Genomic DNA, 17366 nt, shown 5'->3' on the forward strand with positions numbered 1-17366 from the left:
CCAATACAGGGAGGCAGCCCTTTGGCTTTGGTTTTGTCCCTTCATAACAAACGTGCTTTTTAGCTTGTTTACTCGAATCCGTCTTTTTGTAAGGACAAAAAGTACAGTATTTGGGAAGGTGTAGTATTGAGGTACTGTGTGCACCACTAAATTCTGTGGCTGGAGAAGGAGACAAAGGGAGGAAGGGAGCCGAACACAGGCATTTCTTAACTTAGGCTTCTCAGTCCTGCTGCTTAGTTTAAGTAGTGTGATGGTGTCATCAACTATTTTTTCAGCTTTGAGGTGTTGTTTTTTTGGTGGTATCTGTCAGATACGAAAATTCAGAAATAATAGCTTGCTTGGTCAGTATTTGTATATTTTGTCTCAGGAGTTTGTGGTTGTGGAGATTTGAATTAGGAACATTTCTGAACCGTGTCTTGTGAGAAATCACCAATACATCCTGGTGTCCAGGAAAAAGATTGTTAGTCGAGGTGGTTTTTATAGGTAATAGGATAAGAGTCTGGATGACTAGAAATTAATAATTATCCAGTGTTTGTGTACTGTGCTCGTTAACACTGTGCATTGCATCTAAATTAGTATAATAGAATTTTAATAAATACAAGTTTTCTTTCTATGTATTCTCTTGCTGTGCAAATTAGGGTTTGTTTGCCGTTTCACTGTGGCTTGCTTGCCCTCTGTGTACTTTCATGCTGTTCTTCATTGATTATGGGGGTAATGCTTATGCAATAAAGGTTTTAGTCTTGTTAGGACAGTTTTTAATACTGTTGCTTCTCTTGTTCACAAGAATGCAGAGAACTCTGCCTGTTTTTTTTTTTTTTTTTAATGTAGGTTAAATGTCATTTTATTAAATATCATTGAGAATTTGAAATCTTGGATTTCACTGGGCAGCTGCTCAGATACTGCAGCGGTTTTAGTGCCGTGTTAGTGGGCAGGTTCTAGATTGTGCTCACCGGAATGAATGTCTTCGAGTTCTCCCAAGGATGCTGTATGGTTCTCTTCTTGAGACTACGGAGCTGCCAGTCATTTCTAACCACTACAGCCCTATTTCTGCCTGCCATGGATCTTTTTCCACTTCTCTATTCTAAATTCTTTTGCCAGCATCCTTGTTTCTCATGCTGTAATTATCACATGAAACTTTTCTGATTGTTTAGGCTTTCTTGAGCTGTCTCAGTCTTTTTGAGGCAGAAGCACTGAATCAAGATCTCTATAAAGCTACATCGCTTGCACTTTTCTTCAAATCCATCAGTCATATTGAGATGTGATAAACTGCATCTGCCCTTTTGGTGGTGGAGTCAGAGTACAGAGAGCTGGCTCATGCCAAATGATCTTTACATGCATGCTGTGTTTTACAGCTGAGCTATTGCCAAAAATCGTATCCTGTGTGTTCTAACCTTTAAGTAGGTGGCAGTTCGGACTCTATTGGAGTAGCTGACGCTCGGTTACCTGTTACTACTTGTACATAGGGGATTGGGGCACATCGGCATTTGGGGGCTTCAGAAGTTGTGCAGAGCTGGCGTTCCCGGTAGCAGAAGGGAGAAACTGGAGAGGCTGCCAGCTTCCCTTCAGACTTCACAATTAAAATGTGTTTCTTGGAGACACGTGAGGCTTATAAATTAGCATTGTATTTTAAAAGCAGCCAGTCCCTAAATGTTGTGCAAACAGCTTTTGAGAAGAATAAGGATGTGGAATTGGGGCATTTCGTTACTGTGAGCTCTGTCTGTGAGCACGGACAGGTACAACTTCATAAAGGTATTCAGCTGATGTCACCACAGCCTTTTCCAGTCAGATGTGAGGCGTGTGCTATGCAAATCCAGTAATTAAATAAGAATGAATAGGAGCACAAAACCTTTTTTTTTTTTTTTTTAAGGGGAAACATTACTGAGAAAAGTAAATGTCTTTATTATTAAAAATCAAGACACCATGTTTTAATGGGCAGCCAAGTGTGACTTGCTACTGTTCTTTCAGTTCAGGGGAAATACTAAAACAAAAAATTGCTCTAACAGGTTTTTTATTTGTGTTCTGTTGCCTTCTTCATTACTGTTTTCCCACATGCTTCATACTTTCATAGTTTCATCTTCTGCTGCATCTGTGTTTTGATCTAACAATTTGGAAAAAAAAAATCTCTTCGATAAAGCGTTAGAAATAGGAAATGAAATTTGAAAATTTGCAGCACTTAATTTTATAGCAAATACTTCATGGTGTATGTATTTAACCATGAAAAGTTTGTAAGTGAATTGAGATGCATTTCTTCCTTATTACTGGATGTAATCAGCCTATTAATTGAATAAGAAACAGTAATTCTTACATAAATGAAAATGAAGCAGTAGTTCAGCTACTACGCTTAATCTGTGCTGCTGCACAGATCTGCTGCACCAATCTGCTTCAGATTGGTCTTGTGAGTTTTGTGTTCAATTGTTGTATAAAAGAGGAAAGATAACTTGTATTTAAGAAATCTTATATAATATCTTTTTAATGTTTTTCTCCAGCTATTGGCGCATAGTGTTTGCTACTGCTAGGTCAGTTTAATATCCAGTTCAGGTTCCTGCCTTTCAGAATCGCTTTGATTTTAAACATGTTTTTTTTTTTATAAAATACCTTATGTGGTGATATAGAGTATTAAAAAGAAAAAACAACCTTTCTCTGGGGAAAAAAAGAACTGTTACCATGCTTTGAGAAAATGCCACTTCACGTGGCTAGTGCAAATTGTTCTAGGTTATACGTATGGCAATGTTCTAAGCAGCTGTGCTGTAGTTTTTTCTGTAATCTTCAGTAACTAGTGTTAAAATAAGTAAGGTAATTCTTGGCTTAGTATCTGTGTAAGTTTTTGTCTTCTGCTCAATGAAGTAATAATGCTATATTTATAATACTGTTCTTGGACTTTCCTTTTTCTCTTTAGATCTGAACCACAGTGGTCTAGGATCCCATTATGAAAATTCTCACTGGGGACCAGTCTCTTCAAACAGTGACTCCAGCACAAACTGGGATAAAGTTATTGTAGACGGCTCTGACAAAGAAGCATGGCCATCAATCACTGGCAGTGACCCAGAGTTGACATCAGAATGTATGGACACTGACTCTGCCTCTAGCTCTGGGTCAGAGAGAAACCTCGTTATAATGGCTTCAGGGAGCACAGGTGGTGAAAGTGATGGCATTCGAAATGGCATTGGACATGGTTCTCAAAATAAGTTTGTGGTTGGTAGCAACAGCAATAATGTGGGCAATGGAAGTATTAATGGACCATGGGGTTTATCCCATGGGACCATAATAAGCACATGTCAAGTTTCTGTGGATGCTCCTGACAGCAAATCTGAAAGTAGCAACAATAGAATGAATGCTTGGGGCACCATAAACTCTTCATCAAATGGAGGGTTAAATCCAAGCACTTTGAATTCAAATGGCAACCATGGTGCCTGGCCTGTATTGGAGAACAATGGACATGCCCTGAAAGGGTCTGTAGGGAGTGGTAATTCTGGCACAAATATTCAGTGCAGTACCATAGGTCAGATATCTAACAGTCAGAGTATTAACTCTAAAGTGGGTGGTTCAGCCCATGGTTCCTGGGGAAGCCTTCAGGAAAATTGTGATTCTGAAGTAAATGGTACAAGGAAGGTTTCATTCAGTGGGCAACCTCAAAACCTTAACACTGAAATGAATGGACCAAATAACACTACTAACTTTATGACCTCTAGTTTACCAAACTCTGCTGGTTCAGTGCAGATTAACGAACTGCCTAATAATACAGGGCATGGGGCCTGGCGCGTGAGCACAATGAATCATTCTCAGATTCAGGCCTCTCCAGTTACAAATGGCACTTCCATTTCTCACCTTAGCAATGGTGAGGCGAAAAATGGTGGCTCTTATGGTACTACATGGGGTGCCTATGGTTCTAATTACTCTGGAGACAAATGTTCAGGCCCGAACAGCCAAGCTAATGGTGACACTGTGAATGCAACTCTAATGCAGTCGGGCATTAGTGGGCCTGGCAGCACTAACTTTCAAATCAATGGGAATAAAGGAGGAGGGGTGTGGGAAGCAGGGACAGTCAACTCCCAGAATATGCCATGGGGAAGTGGAAACGGTGCAAGTGCTGGCGGAAGTAGAAGAGGATGGGGCAACCCTGCACAAAACACTGGCACTAACATTTCAAATGGTGAATGGAGTAAACTGCCTAGTAATCAGCATTCCAATGAAAGTGTAAATGGAAATACCAGGAAGTTTACAAACGGATGGAAATCTACTGAAGAGGATGACCTTAACAGCCAGAGTTCTGCTGTGTCTCAGATAACCGAGCAGAATAGCTCATGGGCCAAAACAGGTACGGGGGACAGTGAAGGTAGTACGGAGAGCACTGGATGCCATGAAGATAGAGTTACTACAGAAGGACAGAATCGAGAGAGAAGAAAAGTTGACCAGCATGCATTACTCCAAAGCATAGTGAACAGAACTGACTTAGATCCGCGTGTCCTTTCCAACTCTGGTTGGGGACAGACTCCAATCAAACAGAACACTGCCTGGGATACCGAAACATCACCAAGAGGTGAAAGAAAAACTGACAATGGGACAGAGGCCTGGGGAGGCTCTGTGACACAGACTTCCAGCTCAGGGGGGTGTGTGGATAGACCTAGCCCTAATAATAATGATACCTCATCTGTATCAGGGTGGGGAGATCCAAAGTCTGCTACAAGGTGGGGAGACTCCAAAGGGTCAAATAGCCAAGGGGGGTGGGAAGAGGATTCTGCTGCTACAGTAATGGTCAAGAGCAATCAATCATGGGGAAGTGGCAAAGAAGAAAAGTCATCTTGGAATGACACACAGAAGATCAAACAGGGATGGGTCGATGGGCAAAAGGCCAGCCAGGGTTGGGCAGTTTCTGCCAGTGATGGCTGGGGTGAAAATTCAAGAGGTAACCATTGGGGTGAGGCTAAGAAATCTAGTTCAGGAGGTAGCGACAGTGACAGATCAGTATCTGGTTGGAATGAGCCAGGTAAATCAAATTCTGTTACTTGGGGAGGTAGTAACCCAAACCCGAATAATTCTTCAGGATGGGATGAGCCTGCAAAGTCTAATCAGAACCAGGGCTGGGGAGACCCTCCTAAATCCAGTCAGCCTCAAGGTTGGGGGGATTCGTCAAAGCCAGTCAACTCTCCGGAATGGAACAAACAAGATGTTGGATCCTGGGGAGCGCCATCTGCCACCAGTAAACCACCGGGGTCAGGCTGGCTGGGCGGACCGATGCCAGCCCCAGCAAAGGAGGAGGAACCCACTGGCTGGGAGGAGCCATCCCCTGAATCAATACGCCGCAAAATGGAAATTGATGATGGAACTTCTGCTTGGGGTGATCCAAGCAAATACAACTACAAAAATGTGAATATGTGGAATAAAAATGTCCCAAACAGTAGCAGCAGTTCAGACCAGCAAGCACAGGTACATCAGCAGCTACTGTCTTCAAGTGCCATGTCTAGCAAGGAGAGCAGTTCGGGTTCTGGTAAGACTTGGTTTTATGCAAATTTGTATTTCCATTTAATTGTAAAACAATTCTCTTGTTCTTGTTTCTTTTACAATGCTTCAATTTCAAAGTGGAAAGGAGAAAGTGGCAATGGAAGTACCTTTTTATTTTATCTTTTTATGTGCATTGCTTTTTTTAAAACATTTGATAACTTCATACAAATCAGAAGTTCTGTTCTCATTTCAAATAGCTTGAGTAACAAAGGGTAGACAGCTCTGCTGGAATTCTGTGGAGTGGGAACATGGAAAATGTTTAAAATAGTATTTGAAGAGTGAAAGTTTTCTTCATTTAATTCTAAGACTTAAAATTCATTTTGCCAAAGGAAAAAAAAAAAAGTTGAGCTACTACAAGGCAGAATGAAGGATGGTTGTGTTACGTGAAAGATCAGACTTTGCAATCTTGTAGTTTTGGGGAGAGTAAGTAATACTTGTAGATGAGTTTGTGTGGTATATGCAAAGTATTTTGTGCTGTCTTTTTCAACTGCAAAGAGGAATAACTTAAATATAAGGGGCAGATCATAGGAACTTAGTATCTTAGAAATTTCTATTATCAAAATGAAATTTACATACAGAATTTGTATTTTTGCATATTTTACGGAACAGCTTGCAGTTGTAATGATTACCTTCATGCAAAATGTCAATGTGTATTAATGTGCTGTTTATTGTATGCTATGGGTCTAGAAAGGCAAAGCACGTGATTCTTTTAAGTGGCTTTTAAAGTCCTGTTAAAAAACATGCCAGTAACTCATACTGCTTTGAAAAGGTTGGGGAGAGCCTTCTACTCCAGCCACTACTGTAGATAATGGAACTTCAGCGTGGGGTAAGCCCATGGATACTGGTACTAGCTGGGGAGAACCCATCAGCGATGCAGGAGGCACCTCTGGCTGGGGAAACGCTTCTCTTGGTCAACAGGCTTCAAATAAACCTGGTGAGTGCTTTTTGCACCAGCTTTGAATAAAGATACTAGAGGTGAAATGCCTATCTAAAAGCTGTACTTGTTTGAAGGTTTCTGTCTTGAAGTAAATGTAAAGTGAACTTCTGTCTGCATTAAGGGCAGCTGATTAATACTGATGCTAATACCCTCATGCTGCACTTCTGTCACTGAGCAGCTGCTCATTGGTGTTTCTTTCATTCACCATCAGACTGTTGTTGATCTGAAGCTTGTCGGGGTTAAATAATAACTGCTTCACTTTTAGTTTCTGTTCTTAGTAGCTGATTTGCACGGAGACCTTTGTTTTGTTTGAAACATTAATGTGTTGGTTTTTTTCACAACCAGGGCCTAAATCTATGCAAGATAGTTGGTGTGGAGATGATATGCCATTGACTGGCAGTCGTCAGACCAGCTGGGAGGAAGAAGAGGATGTAGAGATTGGAATGTGGAACAGCAGTTCTTCACAAGAAGCTAACCCATCTTTAAATTGGCCACCATATATGAAAAAAATGCCCACAAAGGTAATTATGACTTCCCATAGAAGGTAGTCAAGGCTTTTGCATTGATTTTCATTTATAAAAGCTAAGAACAGATTGCTGCACTGAGTGGTGTACCATTAAGCTTTAATCTTCATTCATAATGTTTTGTGCTTTAATTTAAGCAGTAGGGGGTAAACAATATCTGAGTATCACAGGAATTCCTTTCTGTTTTCAAGGGAATGATGAAAGGTGGAAATAAGCAAGATGAAACATGGATCAATCCATTCATTAAGCAATTCACAAATCTTAGTTTCTCAGTAAGTATTATACCTTTCCCATCTGTAACGCTTTCTTAGAGTGTTAGTTACAACGCACAAAAATGAAAATGCTTAATTTGTCTAACGTTCTCTTTCATAGTATTTTTCTTTTACATCTGTTCCTCTTCCCTGTCACCCATCCCTCAGTAAGGAAGGATGTAAATTTGCAACCTCAGGAAGTTTGCAGGCGACACCATGTTGGGGGGGAAGTGTCAATCTGCTGGAGGGTAGGGAGGCCCTGCAGAGGGACCTGGACAGGACGGATTGATGGGCAGAGGCCAGTGCAGTGAGGTTCAGCATGGCTAAGTGCTGGTTGCTGCACTTTGGTCACAACAACCCCATGCAATGCTATATGTTTGGGGCAGAGTGGCTGGAAAGCTGTGCAGAGGAAAAGGATCTGGGGGTGCTGGCTGGCTGCTTGCCAGAACATGAGCCAACAGTGTGCCCAGGTGACCAAGAAGGCCAACGGCATCCTGGCTTGTATCAGGAGTAGTGTGGCCATCAGGAGCAGGGAGGTGATCGTCCCCCTGTGCTCTGCTCTGGTGAGGCCGCACCTCGAGTGCTGGGTTCAGCTTTGGGCCCCTCGCTACCAGAGGGTGTGGTAAGGGCATGGTTGGACCAGATGATCTTGGAGATCTCTTCCAACCTTAATGATTCTGTGATCCCCTTTTCCTTTTTACATTTTCGATATAGAAGGACCTATTTACTGATGAAAGGTGATGTTGTAAACGCTACCCAGGTATTCATCCAGTAGTCTGTTTTTACTTATTGTTACACATGTATTTCAGTAAAGATACCTGTTTTCAATGGGTAACGAATAAAGGGAGAAAATGCTTTAAAAATAGTCTAATTTACCTTGATGTCTTTTTTTCTTGCAGGTTTGAATTGAAATAATATATATGAATCTTTGTTTTAGCTTTTAAAAAGATTATTATTAAATAATTATGATTCGTTTTATTACTTCAGAGAGAATCACCAGAAGAAACCATACAGAGCAATAAGATGGACATGTCTGGAGGTAAGAAAGGGAAAACTTAGCTAGGTTTTATAGCTTTCCATTCCAGTCTGTTTTAGCTTATATAATTCTGTAAATTGCTATATTTATAGTAATTTCCTTTATATATGTGTGTGCATAAAGAATTTCCTTAAAGAAAAAGAATATCCTTGTAGAGAAAAAATAGTAATTGTGCATATACTGCTACATACCTGAATTACCTGATTGCTACGGTAATACTAATCCATAAATCAAGCTAAGCTTGTACATACTGAGCTGGCATGAAAGACTGTTTTCGTAGTGTGGGTTATTTTTTCTTAACGTAAGTATCTAGACTGCTGTCTGAACAACTTCACTAAAATATAAACAGAAATGTTCTGAATACCACACTCATTGTGGTTTGTTCTTGGAAACACATTTTCAGTTCTAAGAAATAAATTAATACTGAACAGTTATTTAAGATACATTTATACTTGAATGCAAAATCGCTTGAGCAGTTTTTATTTGGAACTGTTTGCCGTAACGATTCCTCTAGCAAATAAAAATATATTTAGCGCCTTAACAATATATGATGATAGAATATTTAATGGAAAGTGATTGTGGCACTGCATTTATTGTAGTTGCATTTTTTAAATTCTAGTTTAAAATTGGGTATTTTCACAGTCTATATTATGCAAATAGCCTGTTCTTTGCATTTTAGATTTAAATATTAATAGAAAACCTCATGTTTAAATTATTTCAAATTTTAAATTTGAAATTAAAACATCTGTTGGGAAAGTAATGCTCTTGTATTGCTTGCAGTAAAGTATTAAAGACTGCTCGACTACTACTTATATTTTGATCTTCTAACTTGCCTAGTGGCGTTAACAATGGAAGATAAATTTTACAATTAGCTTTTAATAAAAACAAATATTTTAAAATTTTGTTTTCAGCTAAATAAGGTTTTTGGTGGTGGTGATTTCCCCCCACCCACCCAATAGCTGAATCAAATTGAAAGGCCTTTGAAATCTTATAAAAATGAGTGAGAGAAGATAAAGATACAACTTCAAAGCCAATACAGTGCTTGGTGCTGCTTTTTTTTTGGTGCCATTAACACTTGGAAACTCAATTATACTTGCTTTTTAAGAGCAAACTGAGAATAGTATTTTTTGTGAAGCCTAGCAAAATATGTTGACACTTCGCTTATTCCAAGTTTTGAGTTGTCTGTAGCTGTTGATTCATAGCGTTTCCTTTCCTTTTAAGCGAAGCCCAGATAGCTTAAAGCTAAACTGATGCTTTCTTTTATTAGTATCTATCTTGAAAGCAGTATTTGGTATTTCATAAGCATAAACCTATTTCTAGTTTATCTGGAAAACTGAATAATCCTTCAATGTCATCATCATATGTCTCACCTTTCCGTAGGGATATTGCAAGATAAGAGAATGGAGATGGATAAGCATGGCCTCAGTGTCGGAGATTACAATCGTGTGGTTGGAAAAGGCCCTGGTTCTCGTCCTCAGATTTCCAAAGAGTCTTCCATGGATCGCGGTCCTTACTTTGATAAGGTTAGTAGGTGTCGTACTGGGGAACGTTCTTAACTTCTTTGACTCAGCAATCTAAGTAATTATCTGTGTGCTCTTTAGCTTTCTGCATTTAGTGGAGAGAAAACGTAGTGCTTTCTTGTTGATCCTAAGATATGTTTTGTTCTTTTTAACGTACTGATGTATAATACTAAGCACTTTCTGTAGCTCATTTGCAGTGCAAATAACTAACCTGATCTCTTTTGTTTTCTGCCTATTTCCTGCTGATGCTGGACTGTCATGTGACTCTTCCCTTCTGTTCCTGGCAATGGTTTCTCCCTTCTGCTTGCTTGCTGGCTGGTTGTTGCGCATCGGTTTGTCTGTCCAATCAGGATGGCATTGTAGCAGACGAGTCCCAAAACATGCAGTTTATGTCCAATCAAAACATGAAGCTTCCCCCTTCAAATAGTGCACTACCTAACCAAGCCCTTGGCTCCCTAGCAGGGCTGGGTATGCAAAACTTGAATTCTGTTAGACAGGTAAGGCTGTGTGCATATCCTTGGCATGTTACTTGACAGCATTTAATACCTTTTATTATAACATCCTAGCTACTAATGTGATTGATATGTTTTTAACTTCTAATTCAAATGTATAGGGGTGGGATAAGTAGCAGAAATACTTCCTTGTCACTAACCATCTGTCTTTTCCCCAGAATGGCAATCCCAGTATGTTTGGTGTTGGTAATATAGCAGCACAGCCCAGGAGCATGCAGCAGCCTCCAGCACAACCTCTTAATTCATCTCAGCCTAATCCACGTGCTCAAGTGCCTCCTCCATTACTATCCCCTCAGGTAATTGAGTACACAGAACTTTCTATGTATAAACTACCAAAATGCTGCTTCAGAAAAAATTCCATTTATCAGTGTTGCTGGTATTTATTTGGTAAATATTTGAAAACTACTTTGGTCTAATTAGTGTTTCAAAAAGAGAAAACTGTTAACCAGATATTATGATGTTCTACATCTTCTATAAGTATTTGCACACGTTAGTCAGTTGCTCTTTGTACTGGTCCGTTCTGCAGGTTCCAGTATCATTACTGAAGTATGCACCAAACAACGGTGGCCTGAGCCCACTTTTTGGCCCACAACAGGTAGCCATGTTGAATCAACTGTCCCAGTTAAACCAGCTTTCTCAGATCTCCCAGTTACAGGTAAGCTAAAAAGGTAGATGCTCTGTGTTCTGTTTGAAAATATAAGTAGAAACTTCTCAGATATAAATTTTTCTAAAAAAACAACAACACCAAAACACTGTCTCCTAGCGGTTGTTGGCTCAGCAGCAAAAAGCGCAGAATCAAAGAAGCATGCCTTCTGGTGGTCGTCAACAGCAGGAGCAGCAGGTAAATACATTTATTATTAACTTTTCAAATAATCTTTTTAAATTGTTATTCATCCTAAGCTGTATTTTTTGTTACAAGCCATATAAAAGTGTGCAAGAATGAATAGGATTTTAACAAGCGTTAAAAGAATACGCTTTAGGTTAATGCTGGGTTTTTGCTGTGCCAAGATGCACAGAACAGAAATGCATTTCATTATCTTTCTTTAAAAGTGGAAAAGCTTTTGACTACTTATATTATAACTGCTTTGTTTTTTTAAGGGTCGATCTCTTAGTATGCAGCAACAGATGATGCAACAGTCCCGTCAGCTTGATCCAAACCTGTTAATGAAGCAGCAAACTCCGCCGTCTCAACAGCAGTCACTCCATCAACCCACCATGAAATCTTTCCTTGAGAATGTCATACCCCATACTACTCCTGAGCTACAGAAAGGGCCATCACCAATAAATTCATTCAGCAGCTTCCCTATAGGTGGGTTTCTGCATGCTAATTTCATACAGTCAGTCAGTGCTTTTGTGACACAGGACGCAGCCTTTCCTTTAACTTTGCCTGGAGTCCTCCTCCTCTGAAAACAACAGCGATTGCAGTCCTGTTAGTATTTTCCATTTTAACAGTAGTAGCAATTCCCTATGGGACTCATCCAAGTTACCTTTGTTCACCAAGTAACTTTTTTCACAAGTACTCTCATTTCCAGAAATTATTGTATCTTTTAGTGTTAAATGTTTTATGTTCTTATAGAATGTCTGTCTCCTTTTATTTCTTTCTTTTTCTATGGGTCCCAAAGATAAACTAGTCCTTGTGCAACTGCAACTCCTAAGGACTAAAGCTAAAGGACTCTTAGAAGAGGAAGCCCTACAAAGAATCTGTTGAAGTCGTCTCATTTCTTTGACTTTTAAGAAAGTTTAAAAATAATCTGGAATTGCATAGGTAGAAAAAATGTTAACTTACCTTCTAGTGTTTTTGAACAGAAGAGAAAGCTTTTAGCATTTTTATGCTAAAATGCTCTGCATTTTTAAAGAATGGTTGTGGCTCATTTCAGGCGAAATGTCGGAAAACTTATAAATACAAATATCTCCTGTTTCTTTCTCCCTACGTTTCCAGGCTTCTGTCCAATTTCTACTTCAGAAATTCCAGGCTTGTATATTTTCTCCTTATTTTAGGTCCCTTTTTAATGCTATCTTATACTTAGTAAAACTATACCATTTTCCCCTATTTTTTCCTCCTTTTCTGTTTGCTTTTCTTCTATGATCTTCTAATCCTTTCAGTTCTGTTGGGCTGACTTCCTCTGCATTCTCATTGCCCTTTGTAGAAAAGTTTCATAGAGACTGCTGCTGAAATCCTTGTGCTTATAGGTGGTGTTACAGAGCCGGTGGGTCGGTGCGAGCCATGCTGCTGCATTGCATGTGGCACACTGGAATTTTGCTTGTGGCCAGTCTTAAGTCCAGGCTGTTGCTTAATGGTTGCTGCTGATGATTGGCATCAAGATCTCTCTACTGCTTTTATTCAAAGTGCAAGGCATAAACATGAAGTTTGCTTAGCTATTACAGGCGCTTTTAGTTCTAACAAAAGGAATATTTAACTTTCTTGTCAAACTTCTTACTGAGTATTTCCATCATCTCTATTAGGTTCCTGTTGTTTCCATTAGAGATATTATTTCTTGGTTTGAAATGTCTTAAAATATGGTTAAGCAGCTTTTTTCTCCCCTTAATCATTGCTACATTCCAAGAACCATCAATATATGTATGAATGCTATGGGATCCTTTTGGTTTAGCACTGTATAGTTATATGACCAAGTGGAGCCACGCAGTCCTCAAATAAAAGGCTTAAGGGTAGAAATAGCAGGTTCCTGGAATTTCTTCAACCTTCTGTGAAAAGTTGAGCCAAGAGGAGTATTGGTATCATCCTCCAAGTGCGTACAGTAGTGTAGTCATGTGAGGAGCTGGATTTGCCAAGTTGTCTTGAAAATCTCATGGGTATATTATTTTCTCCGTGTCCTAATGTTAGCACCAGGAGACTTAGCCATGAAAGCAGGGACGTCCTGTTTGGTTTCTCGGTAACCAGATTTGTCAAGATTCTCTAGATGTTTGTTCATCAGAAGCAGAGATTTGGGGCAGTTGTTTGTGTGTTCTTTCTCTCCAGTTAACCAGTGCCGCAGTCACATCCAAACTCATTTACAGAATTAAAGAATTTTGGATATTAAAAAGTACCTTTTTCTGCCAAATGGTAAAGATAGCTGAGGAGTATAATATCTTCCACAGTCAGATATGAAACATGGCTTCTGGGAAGACTGAATTACAGGTTATGTCCAGATATGTCCTGATGTTCATACCTCAGTGCAGATTTCAAATATGGAGCTATGGACATGGATCTTATCAAGGGGCTGGAATTAACCTCATCAGCTAGGTGTGCCTATTTGCCAGCTTGTGATCTTTCTAGTCTTTTTAGAGGTCTTACTTCTGCAAGCTTCTTTGGAGTTGATAGAAAGCTAATTGTGCATGGGGTACTGGACTGACAACAGAGGGAGAGGTGTTAGAAATCAGTGTGATTGGACTTCTCACCCCATTTCAGCAGTTAATAGTTGTTCCATTTATTTTCAAGGCCAGATTGGATGGGGCTTGGAAGGTGGAAGGTGTCCCTGCCACTGTCTGAGGGGTTGAAAATGGATGATCTTTAAGGTCCCTTCCAACCCAAACCATTCTGTGATTCTATGATACTTCCTAAAACTTGGCTGTGCTGTTACAAGGTGTTTTCTTTGAGGCTTTGCAAAAGGTTGCTTTTCTGGCATCAACATCCCCTTGTTCTTTGAGGGAGGAAGCTTCTGTATGATAGTGACTACTGATTTGGGAACAGAGTTAAGCACCAGTTTCCAGTTCTGAATAAAGTTATGTCTAGCAAAGATGTCAGAAATTCCCTGTGTCTCTTGCTCAAAGTTAAAATGTCATGCTTTATTTTCAGAAATTAAGTAAATAAATGTGAAGGGTTAGAAATGTAACCAGCTGTGATTTGTGAATTAGGGATTTTTACAGACCTGGCAATCCCTAATTGGTAACAGAGTGCAGACGTGTCACAGTCAAAAGCGAGGGTGTGTTCAAGCCCCAGGTAGTTGATTCTCACAGATACTTGGACTGCTTTAGGTTGGCAATAATTATGTTGATTCCCTTTTCAATAAACATTTTGAAATACAGACAACAGCTTAGAAAAGCTAAAGCCAAGCTGTTTTTTTCTCTTCATGAGGTTTTAATACTGAGTGCAAACAGGATAAATAAATGGTGCTGGAGGTGGTATTACTTGTGAACTTCTATGCAAAGTGCTTATGCATCTGTGGTGAGTGTGGTTCAGAAGCTGCAAAGGTGTCCTGTTGAACAGCCTGAATAAGAATGGGGATGAGATTTTAACTGCCAGTGAATACCAATACCTAATTTTTGCAGAACAGGGATGAATACAGACACTCCCCCCTGCTGGGAAAGAGGTGTCTGTTATTACTGAGCGTAGTTCTCCAAGGTACAGTACTTTCACTTTGTACAAATCAGTTGAATTGTTAGGCTGATGCTAGACTGGTATTAGAAATGCCACATTTTTAAGATGTTTATATTTTTTCTTCAATGGCTTCTTCCACTGATTATTTTTTTTTTGCATGAAGACATCAACTGAGAACTTCAGAGTGCTTTGCATTGCTGAGCTTAGCTTCTGTCTGTAGTAAGTTCACTGTATTAAGTGCTATAATGTTTCTCAAACAGACTTAGAAGCATGAAATAACCATAGTAATATGCTCTTCAATGTTGATTAGGACAATAGTGGTAATTGGTGGAAAAAAGGCATTTTGTCTGTCTGTCATAAGCTATATATGTTTTTTAGGAATGAACTCAAACTTGAATGTAAACATGGATATGAGCAGTATTAAAGAGCCACAATCTCGATTGAGGAAATGGACTACAGTCGACAGCATTTCTGTGAACACATCATTAGATCAAAACTCCAGCAAACATGGTATGTTAAATATGTCATTAAATAGCATAACGCATCAGGCTGCCCAGTGCTGTGTTTGCATATTTACACTTGCAGTTGTAATATTTGTGTTGCTTGCAGGTGTCAATTTGTATCGCATTGTCTCTGACAAACTTGCTGCTTGTCTTCTCCAGCAGCCCATAGCTTTCTTGAGTGGTTTTACCTACAGAAGTGATGTTGTGATGAGACTAGTAGAGACGCTGTGGAGGATTCATGTTTAAGACAGAAGTGTGAATATTGCTGCTGGGTTTACATTAATCTGGATTGGAATGCTTCGTATATTTTTAAAACAAAAGCTTTAGATATTCTAGCTACTACACAACCCCCAGCCCCACTGTGCTGGTCTTAAGGTGTTTTATGGTAATTTAATTGTGTGCACACATTCTGGTAATTTCTGATACCTCTTAGTTACAGATTTTAGTTATGAATGTATTTGCGTTCCAAAAATGGGGAGAGTGTGGAAGGAATAGACCAGTACCATTGGTGTACTTTGTTATAGAGGAGGCAGATTTGGTTGCTTTATATTTCATTCCAGTGATCAGGATTCATCTGACATTTCAACTGTTTCAGTTGCTTGACATTTCATCCAGTTAAAATTTGAGTCTATAGCACAAGGGTTCTGTGTCTAAAGATAGTTGTAAAATGTCTCTAGTCTCCTATTACCATTTAGTCTTCAGATTGTTTGGATATTTTTAGAATCGTCAGCTGTTCTAATGCTACGAAATGGCTTGCTGCCTCGAACATCTAGCGGAGACATCCTGCTACTGCACTTGCTTGTTCTAAACTTCATCTGATTGTTACCCACAGGAGTCAAAAGTGTTGATATTGTTCAGAAAACATTACCTACAACTACAGCAACATTAAAAATTTGATCTTTTGAACTCTGTATTGTATTGAAGCACGAGTAAAAGTTATTAGATGGCAAAAAGATATTCTACAGTTCTGGAGGAATATGTAACTTTTAAACTTCTCCTTGTGGTATTTGCCTGAAATCAAACAGGCTGTGTATAGCTGTGGTGCTCAGCTGCTGCCCGGGTTAAACACAGCTCGGCCATTCGCTCTTCTTCTCCCCATGCAGGATGGGAGAGAAAATCGGAAAAAAGTAAAATGAAAGCTTGTGGGTTGAGGTGGACAGTTTTTTAGGACAGAAAAGAAAGGAAAATAAAAATAATAATAGTGACAATAGTACTACTGCTAATGATGTGTACGAAAGAAGTGATGCACAATGCAATCACTCACCATCCACTGAGCAATGCCCACCCTATCCACGAGCAGGGGTGTGCCCCCCACGGCCAGCCACCCTGCATTAATTGTTCAGCATGATGCCATATGGGATGGAACACCCATAAGGTATGGAACACCCCTTTGACCAGTTGGGGTCAGCTGTCCTGGGTCTGTCCCCTCCATCTCCTGCTGCACCCCCAGCCTGCCCGCTGGCAGGACAGCAAGGAGCTGCAAAGTCCTTGGCTTGGTGTGAGCGCTGCTCTGCAACAAGTAAAACGTTGGTGTGGCATCAACATTGTTCTCATGCTAAATCCAAAGCACAGCACCACAGCAGTTACTAGGAGGAAAACTAACTCTATCCTAGCCAGACCCATGGCAATAGTGCTTTTGTTTCTTGCTCTGCTACCAGTGATTTTTTTCTTTTCCTCCCAGAAATATGAGTAGAATTTACAGAGCTCTGCAGTACCTAAAGGTCTTAAAGGTTTTGTAGCTACTTCTTCCAAGACCCTTCCCATTGTGAAATATATTTACCTGCTATCCAGCTGGGGTCTCACAGGATGGTCTTATCCTCTTGAATAAATCTTCTAGTTCAATGTAATAAGTATGCTACTCTAATGAGAGGATGTCGTGGGCTCGTATTCTTAGGGTTTTCTCCTGAGTTATTCAGGGACCTTTCATTTTAGACTATATATGCCTCTATGACTTCTTGTGTAACTTCTCATCATAAGAGGATAGTGTATGCTGCTACGTATTTTATGAATGCTTTACATGGGCATGTTTTTACTTTTTTAACTACAATTTCTAAACAAAATTGTCTATAGAAAATGTTTAACTTTTTTTTTTAATTTTTATTATTAGGTGCTATTTCAAGTGGTTTTAGGCTGGAAGAGTCTCCATTTGTTCCATATGACTTTATGAACAGCAGTAATTCACCAGCCAGTCCTCCTGGATCTATTGGGGATGGCTGGCCCCGTGCCAAATCGCCTAATGGCTCTAGCAGTGTTAACTGGCCACCAGGTA

General features: G+C 39.7%; 1 protein-coding gene across 12 annotated transcripts in view; it reads left to right on the top strand.

Moving 5' to 3' along the window:
- Positions 1-17366, top strand: part of TNRC6A (trinucleotide repeat containing adaptor 6A) — a 67338-nt gene that overhangs the window by 44232 nt on the left and 5740 nt on the right. For 6 of the 12 annotated variants that reach the window (XM_068699773.1, XM_068699766.1, XM_068699768.1 and 3 more), the window contains 14 exons: positions 2897-5485; positions 6269-6433; positions 6782-6957; positions 7152-7232; positions 8199-8250; positions 9628-9770; positions 10118-10264; positions 10438-10575; positions 10806-10934; positions 11043-11120; positions 11378-11588; positions 12219-12251; positions 14973-15104; positions 17205-17363. In XM_068699773.1, the coding sequence (XP_068555874.1) occupies positions 2897-5485; positions 6269-6433; positions 6782-6957; positions 7152-7232; positions 8199-8250; positions 9628-9770; positions 10118-10264; positions 10438-10575; positions 10806-10934; positions 11043-11120; positions 11378-11588; positions 12219-12251; positions 14973-15104; positions 17205-17363 (4233 nt within the window). The remainder of the gene's footprint in view (positions 1-2896; positions 5486-6268; positions 6434-6781; positions 6958-7151; positions 7233-8198; positions 8251-9627; positions 9771-10117; positions 10265-10437; positions 10576-10805; positions 10935-11042; positions 11121-11377; positions 11589-12218; positions 12252-14972; positions 15105-17204; positions 17364-17366) is intronic. The other 6 variants (XM_068699767.1, XM_068699777.1, XM_068699772.1 and 3 more) reach the window with 4 other exon arrangements.

The sequence above is a fragment of the Anas acuta genome, chromosome 15 (assembly GCF_963932015.1).
Source record: "Anas acuta chromosome 15, bAnaAcu1.1, whole genome shotgun sequence".
Lineage (NCBI taxonomy): Eukaryota > Metazoa > Chordata > Aves > Anseriformes > Anatidae > Anas > Anas acuta.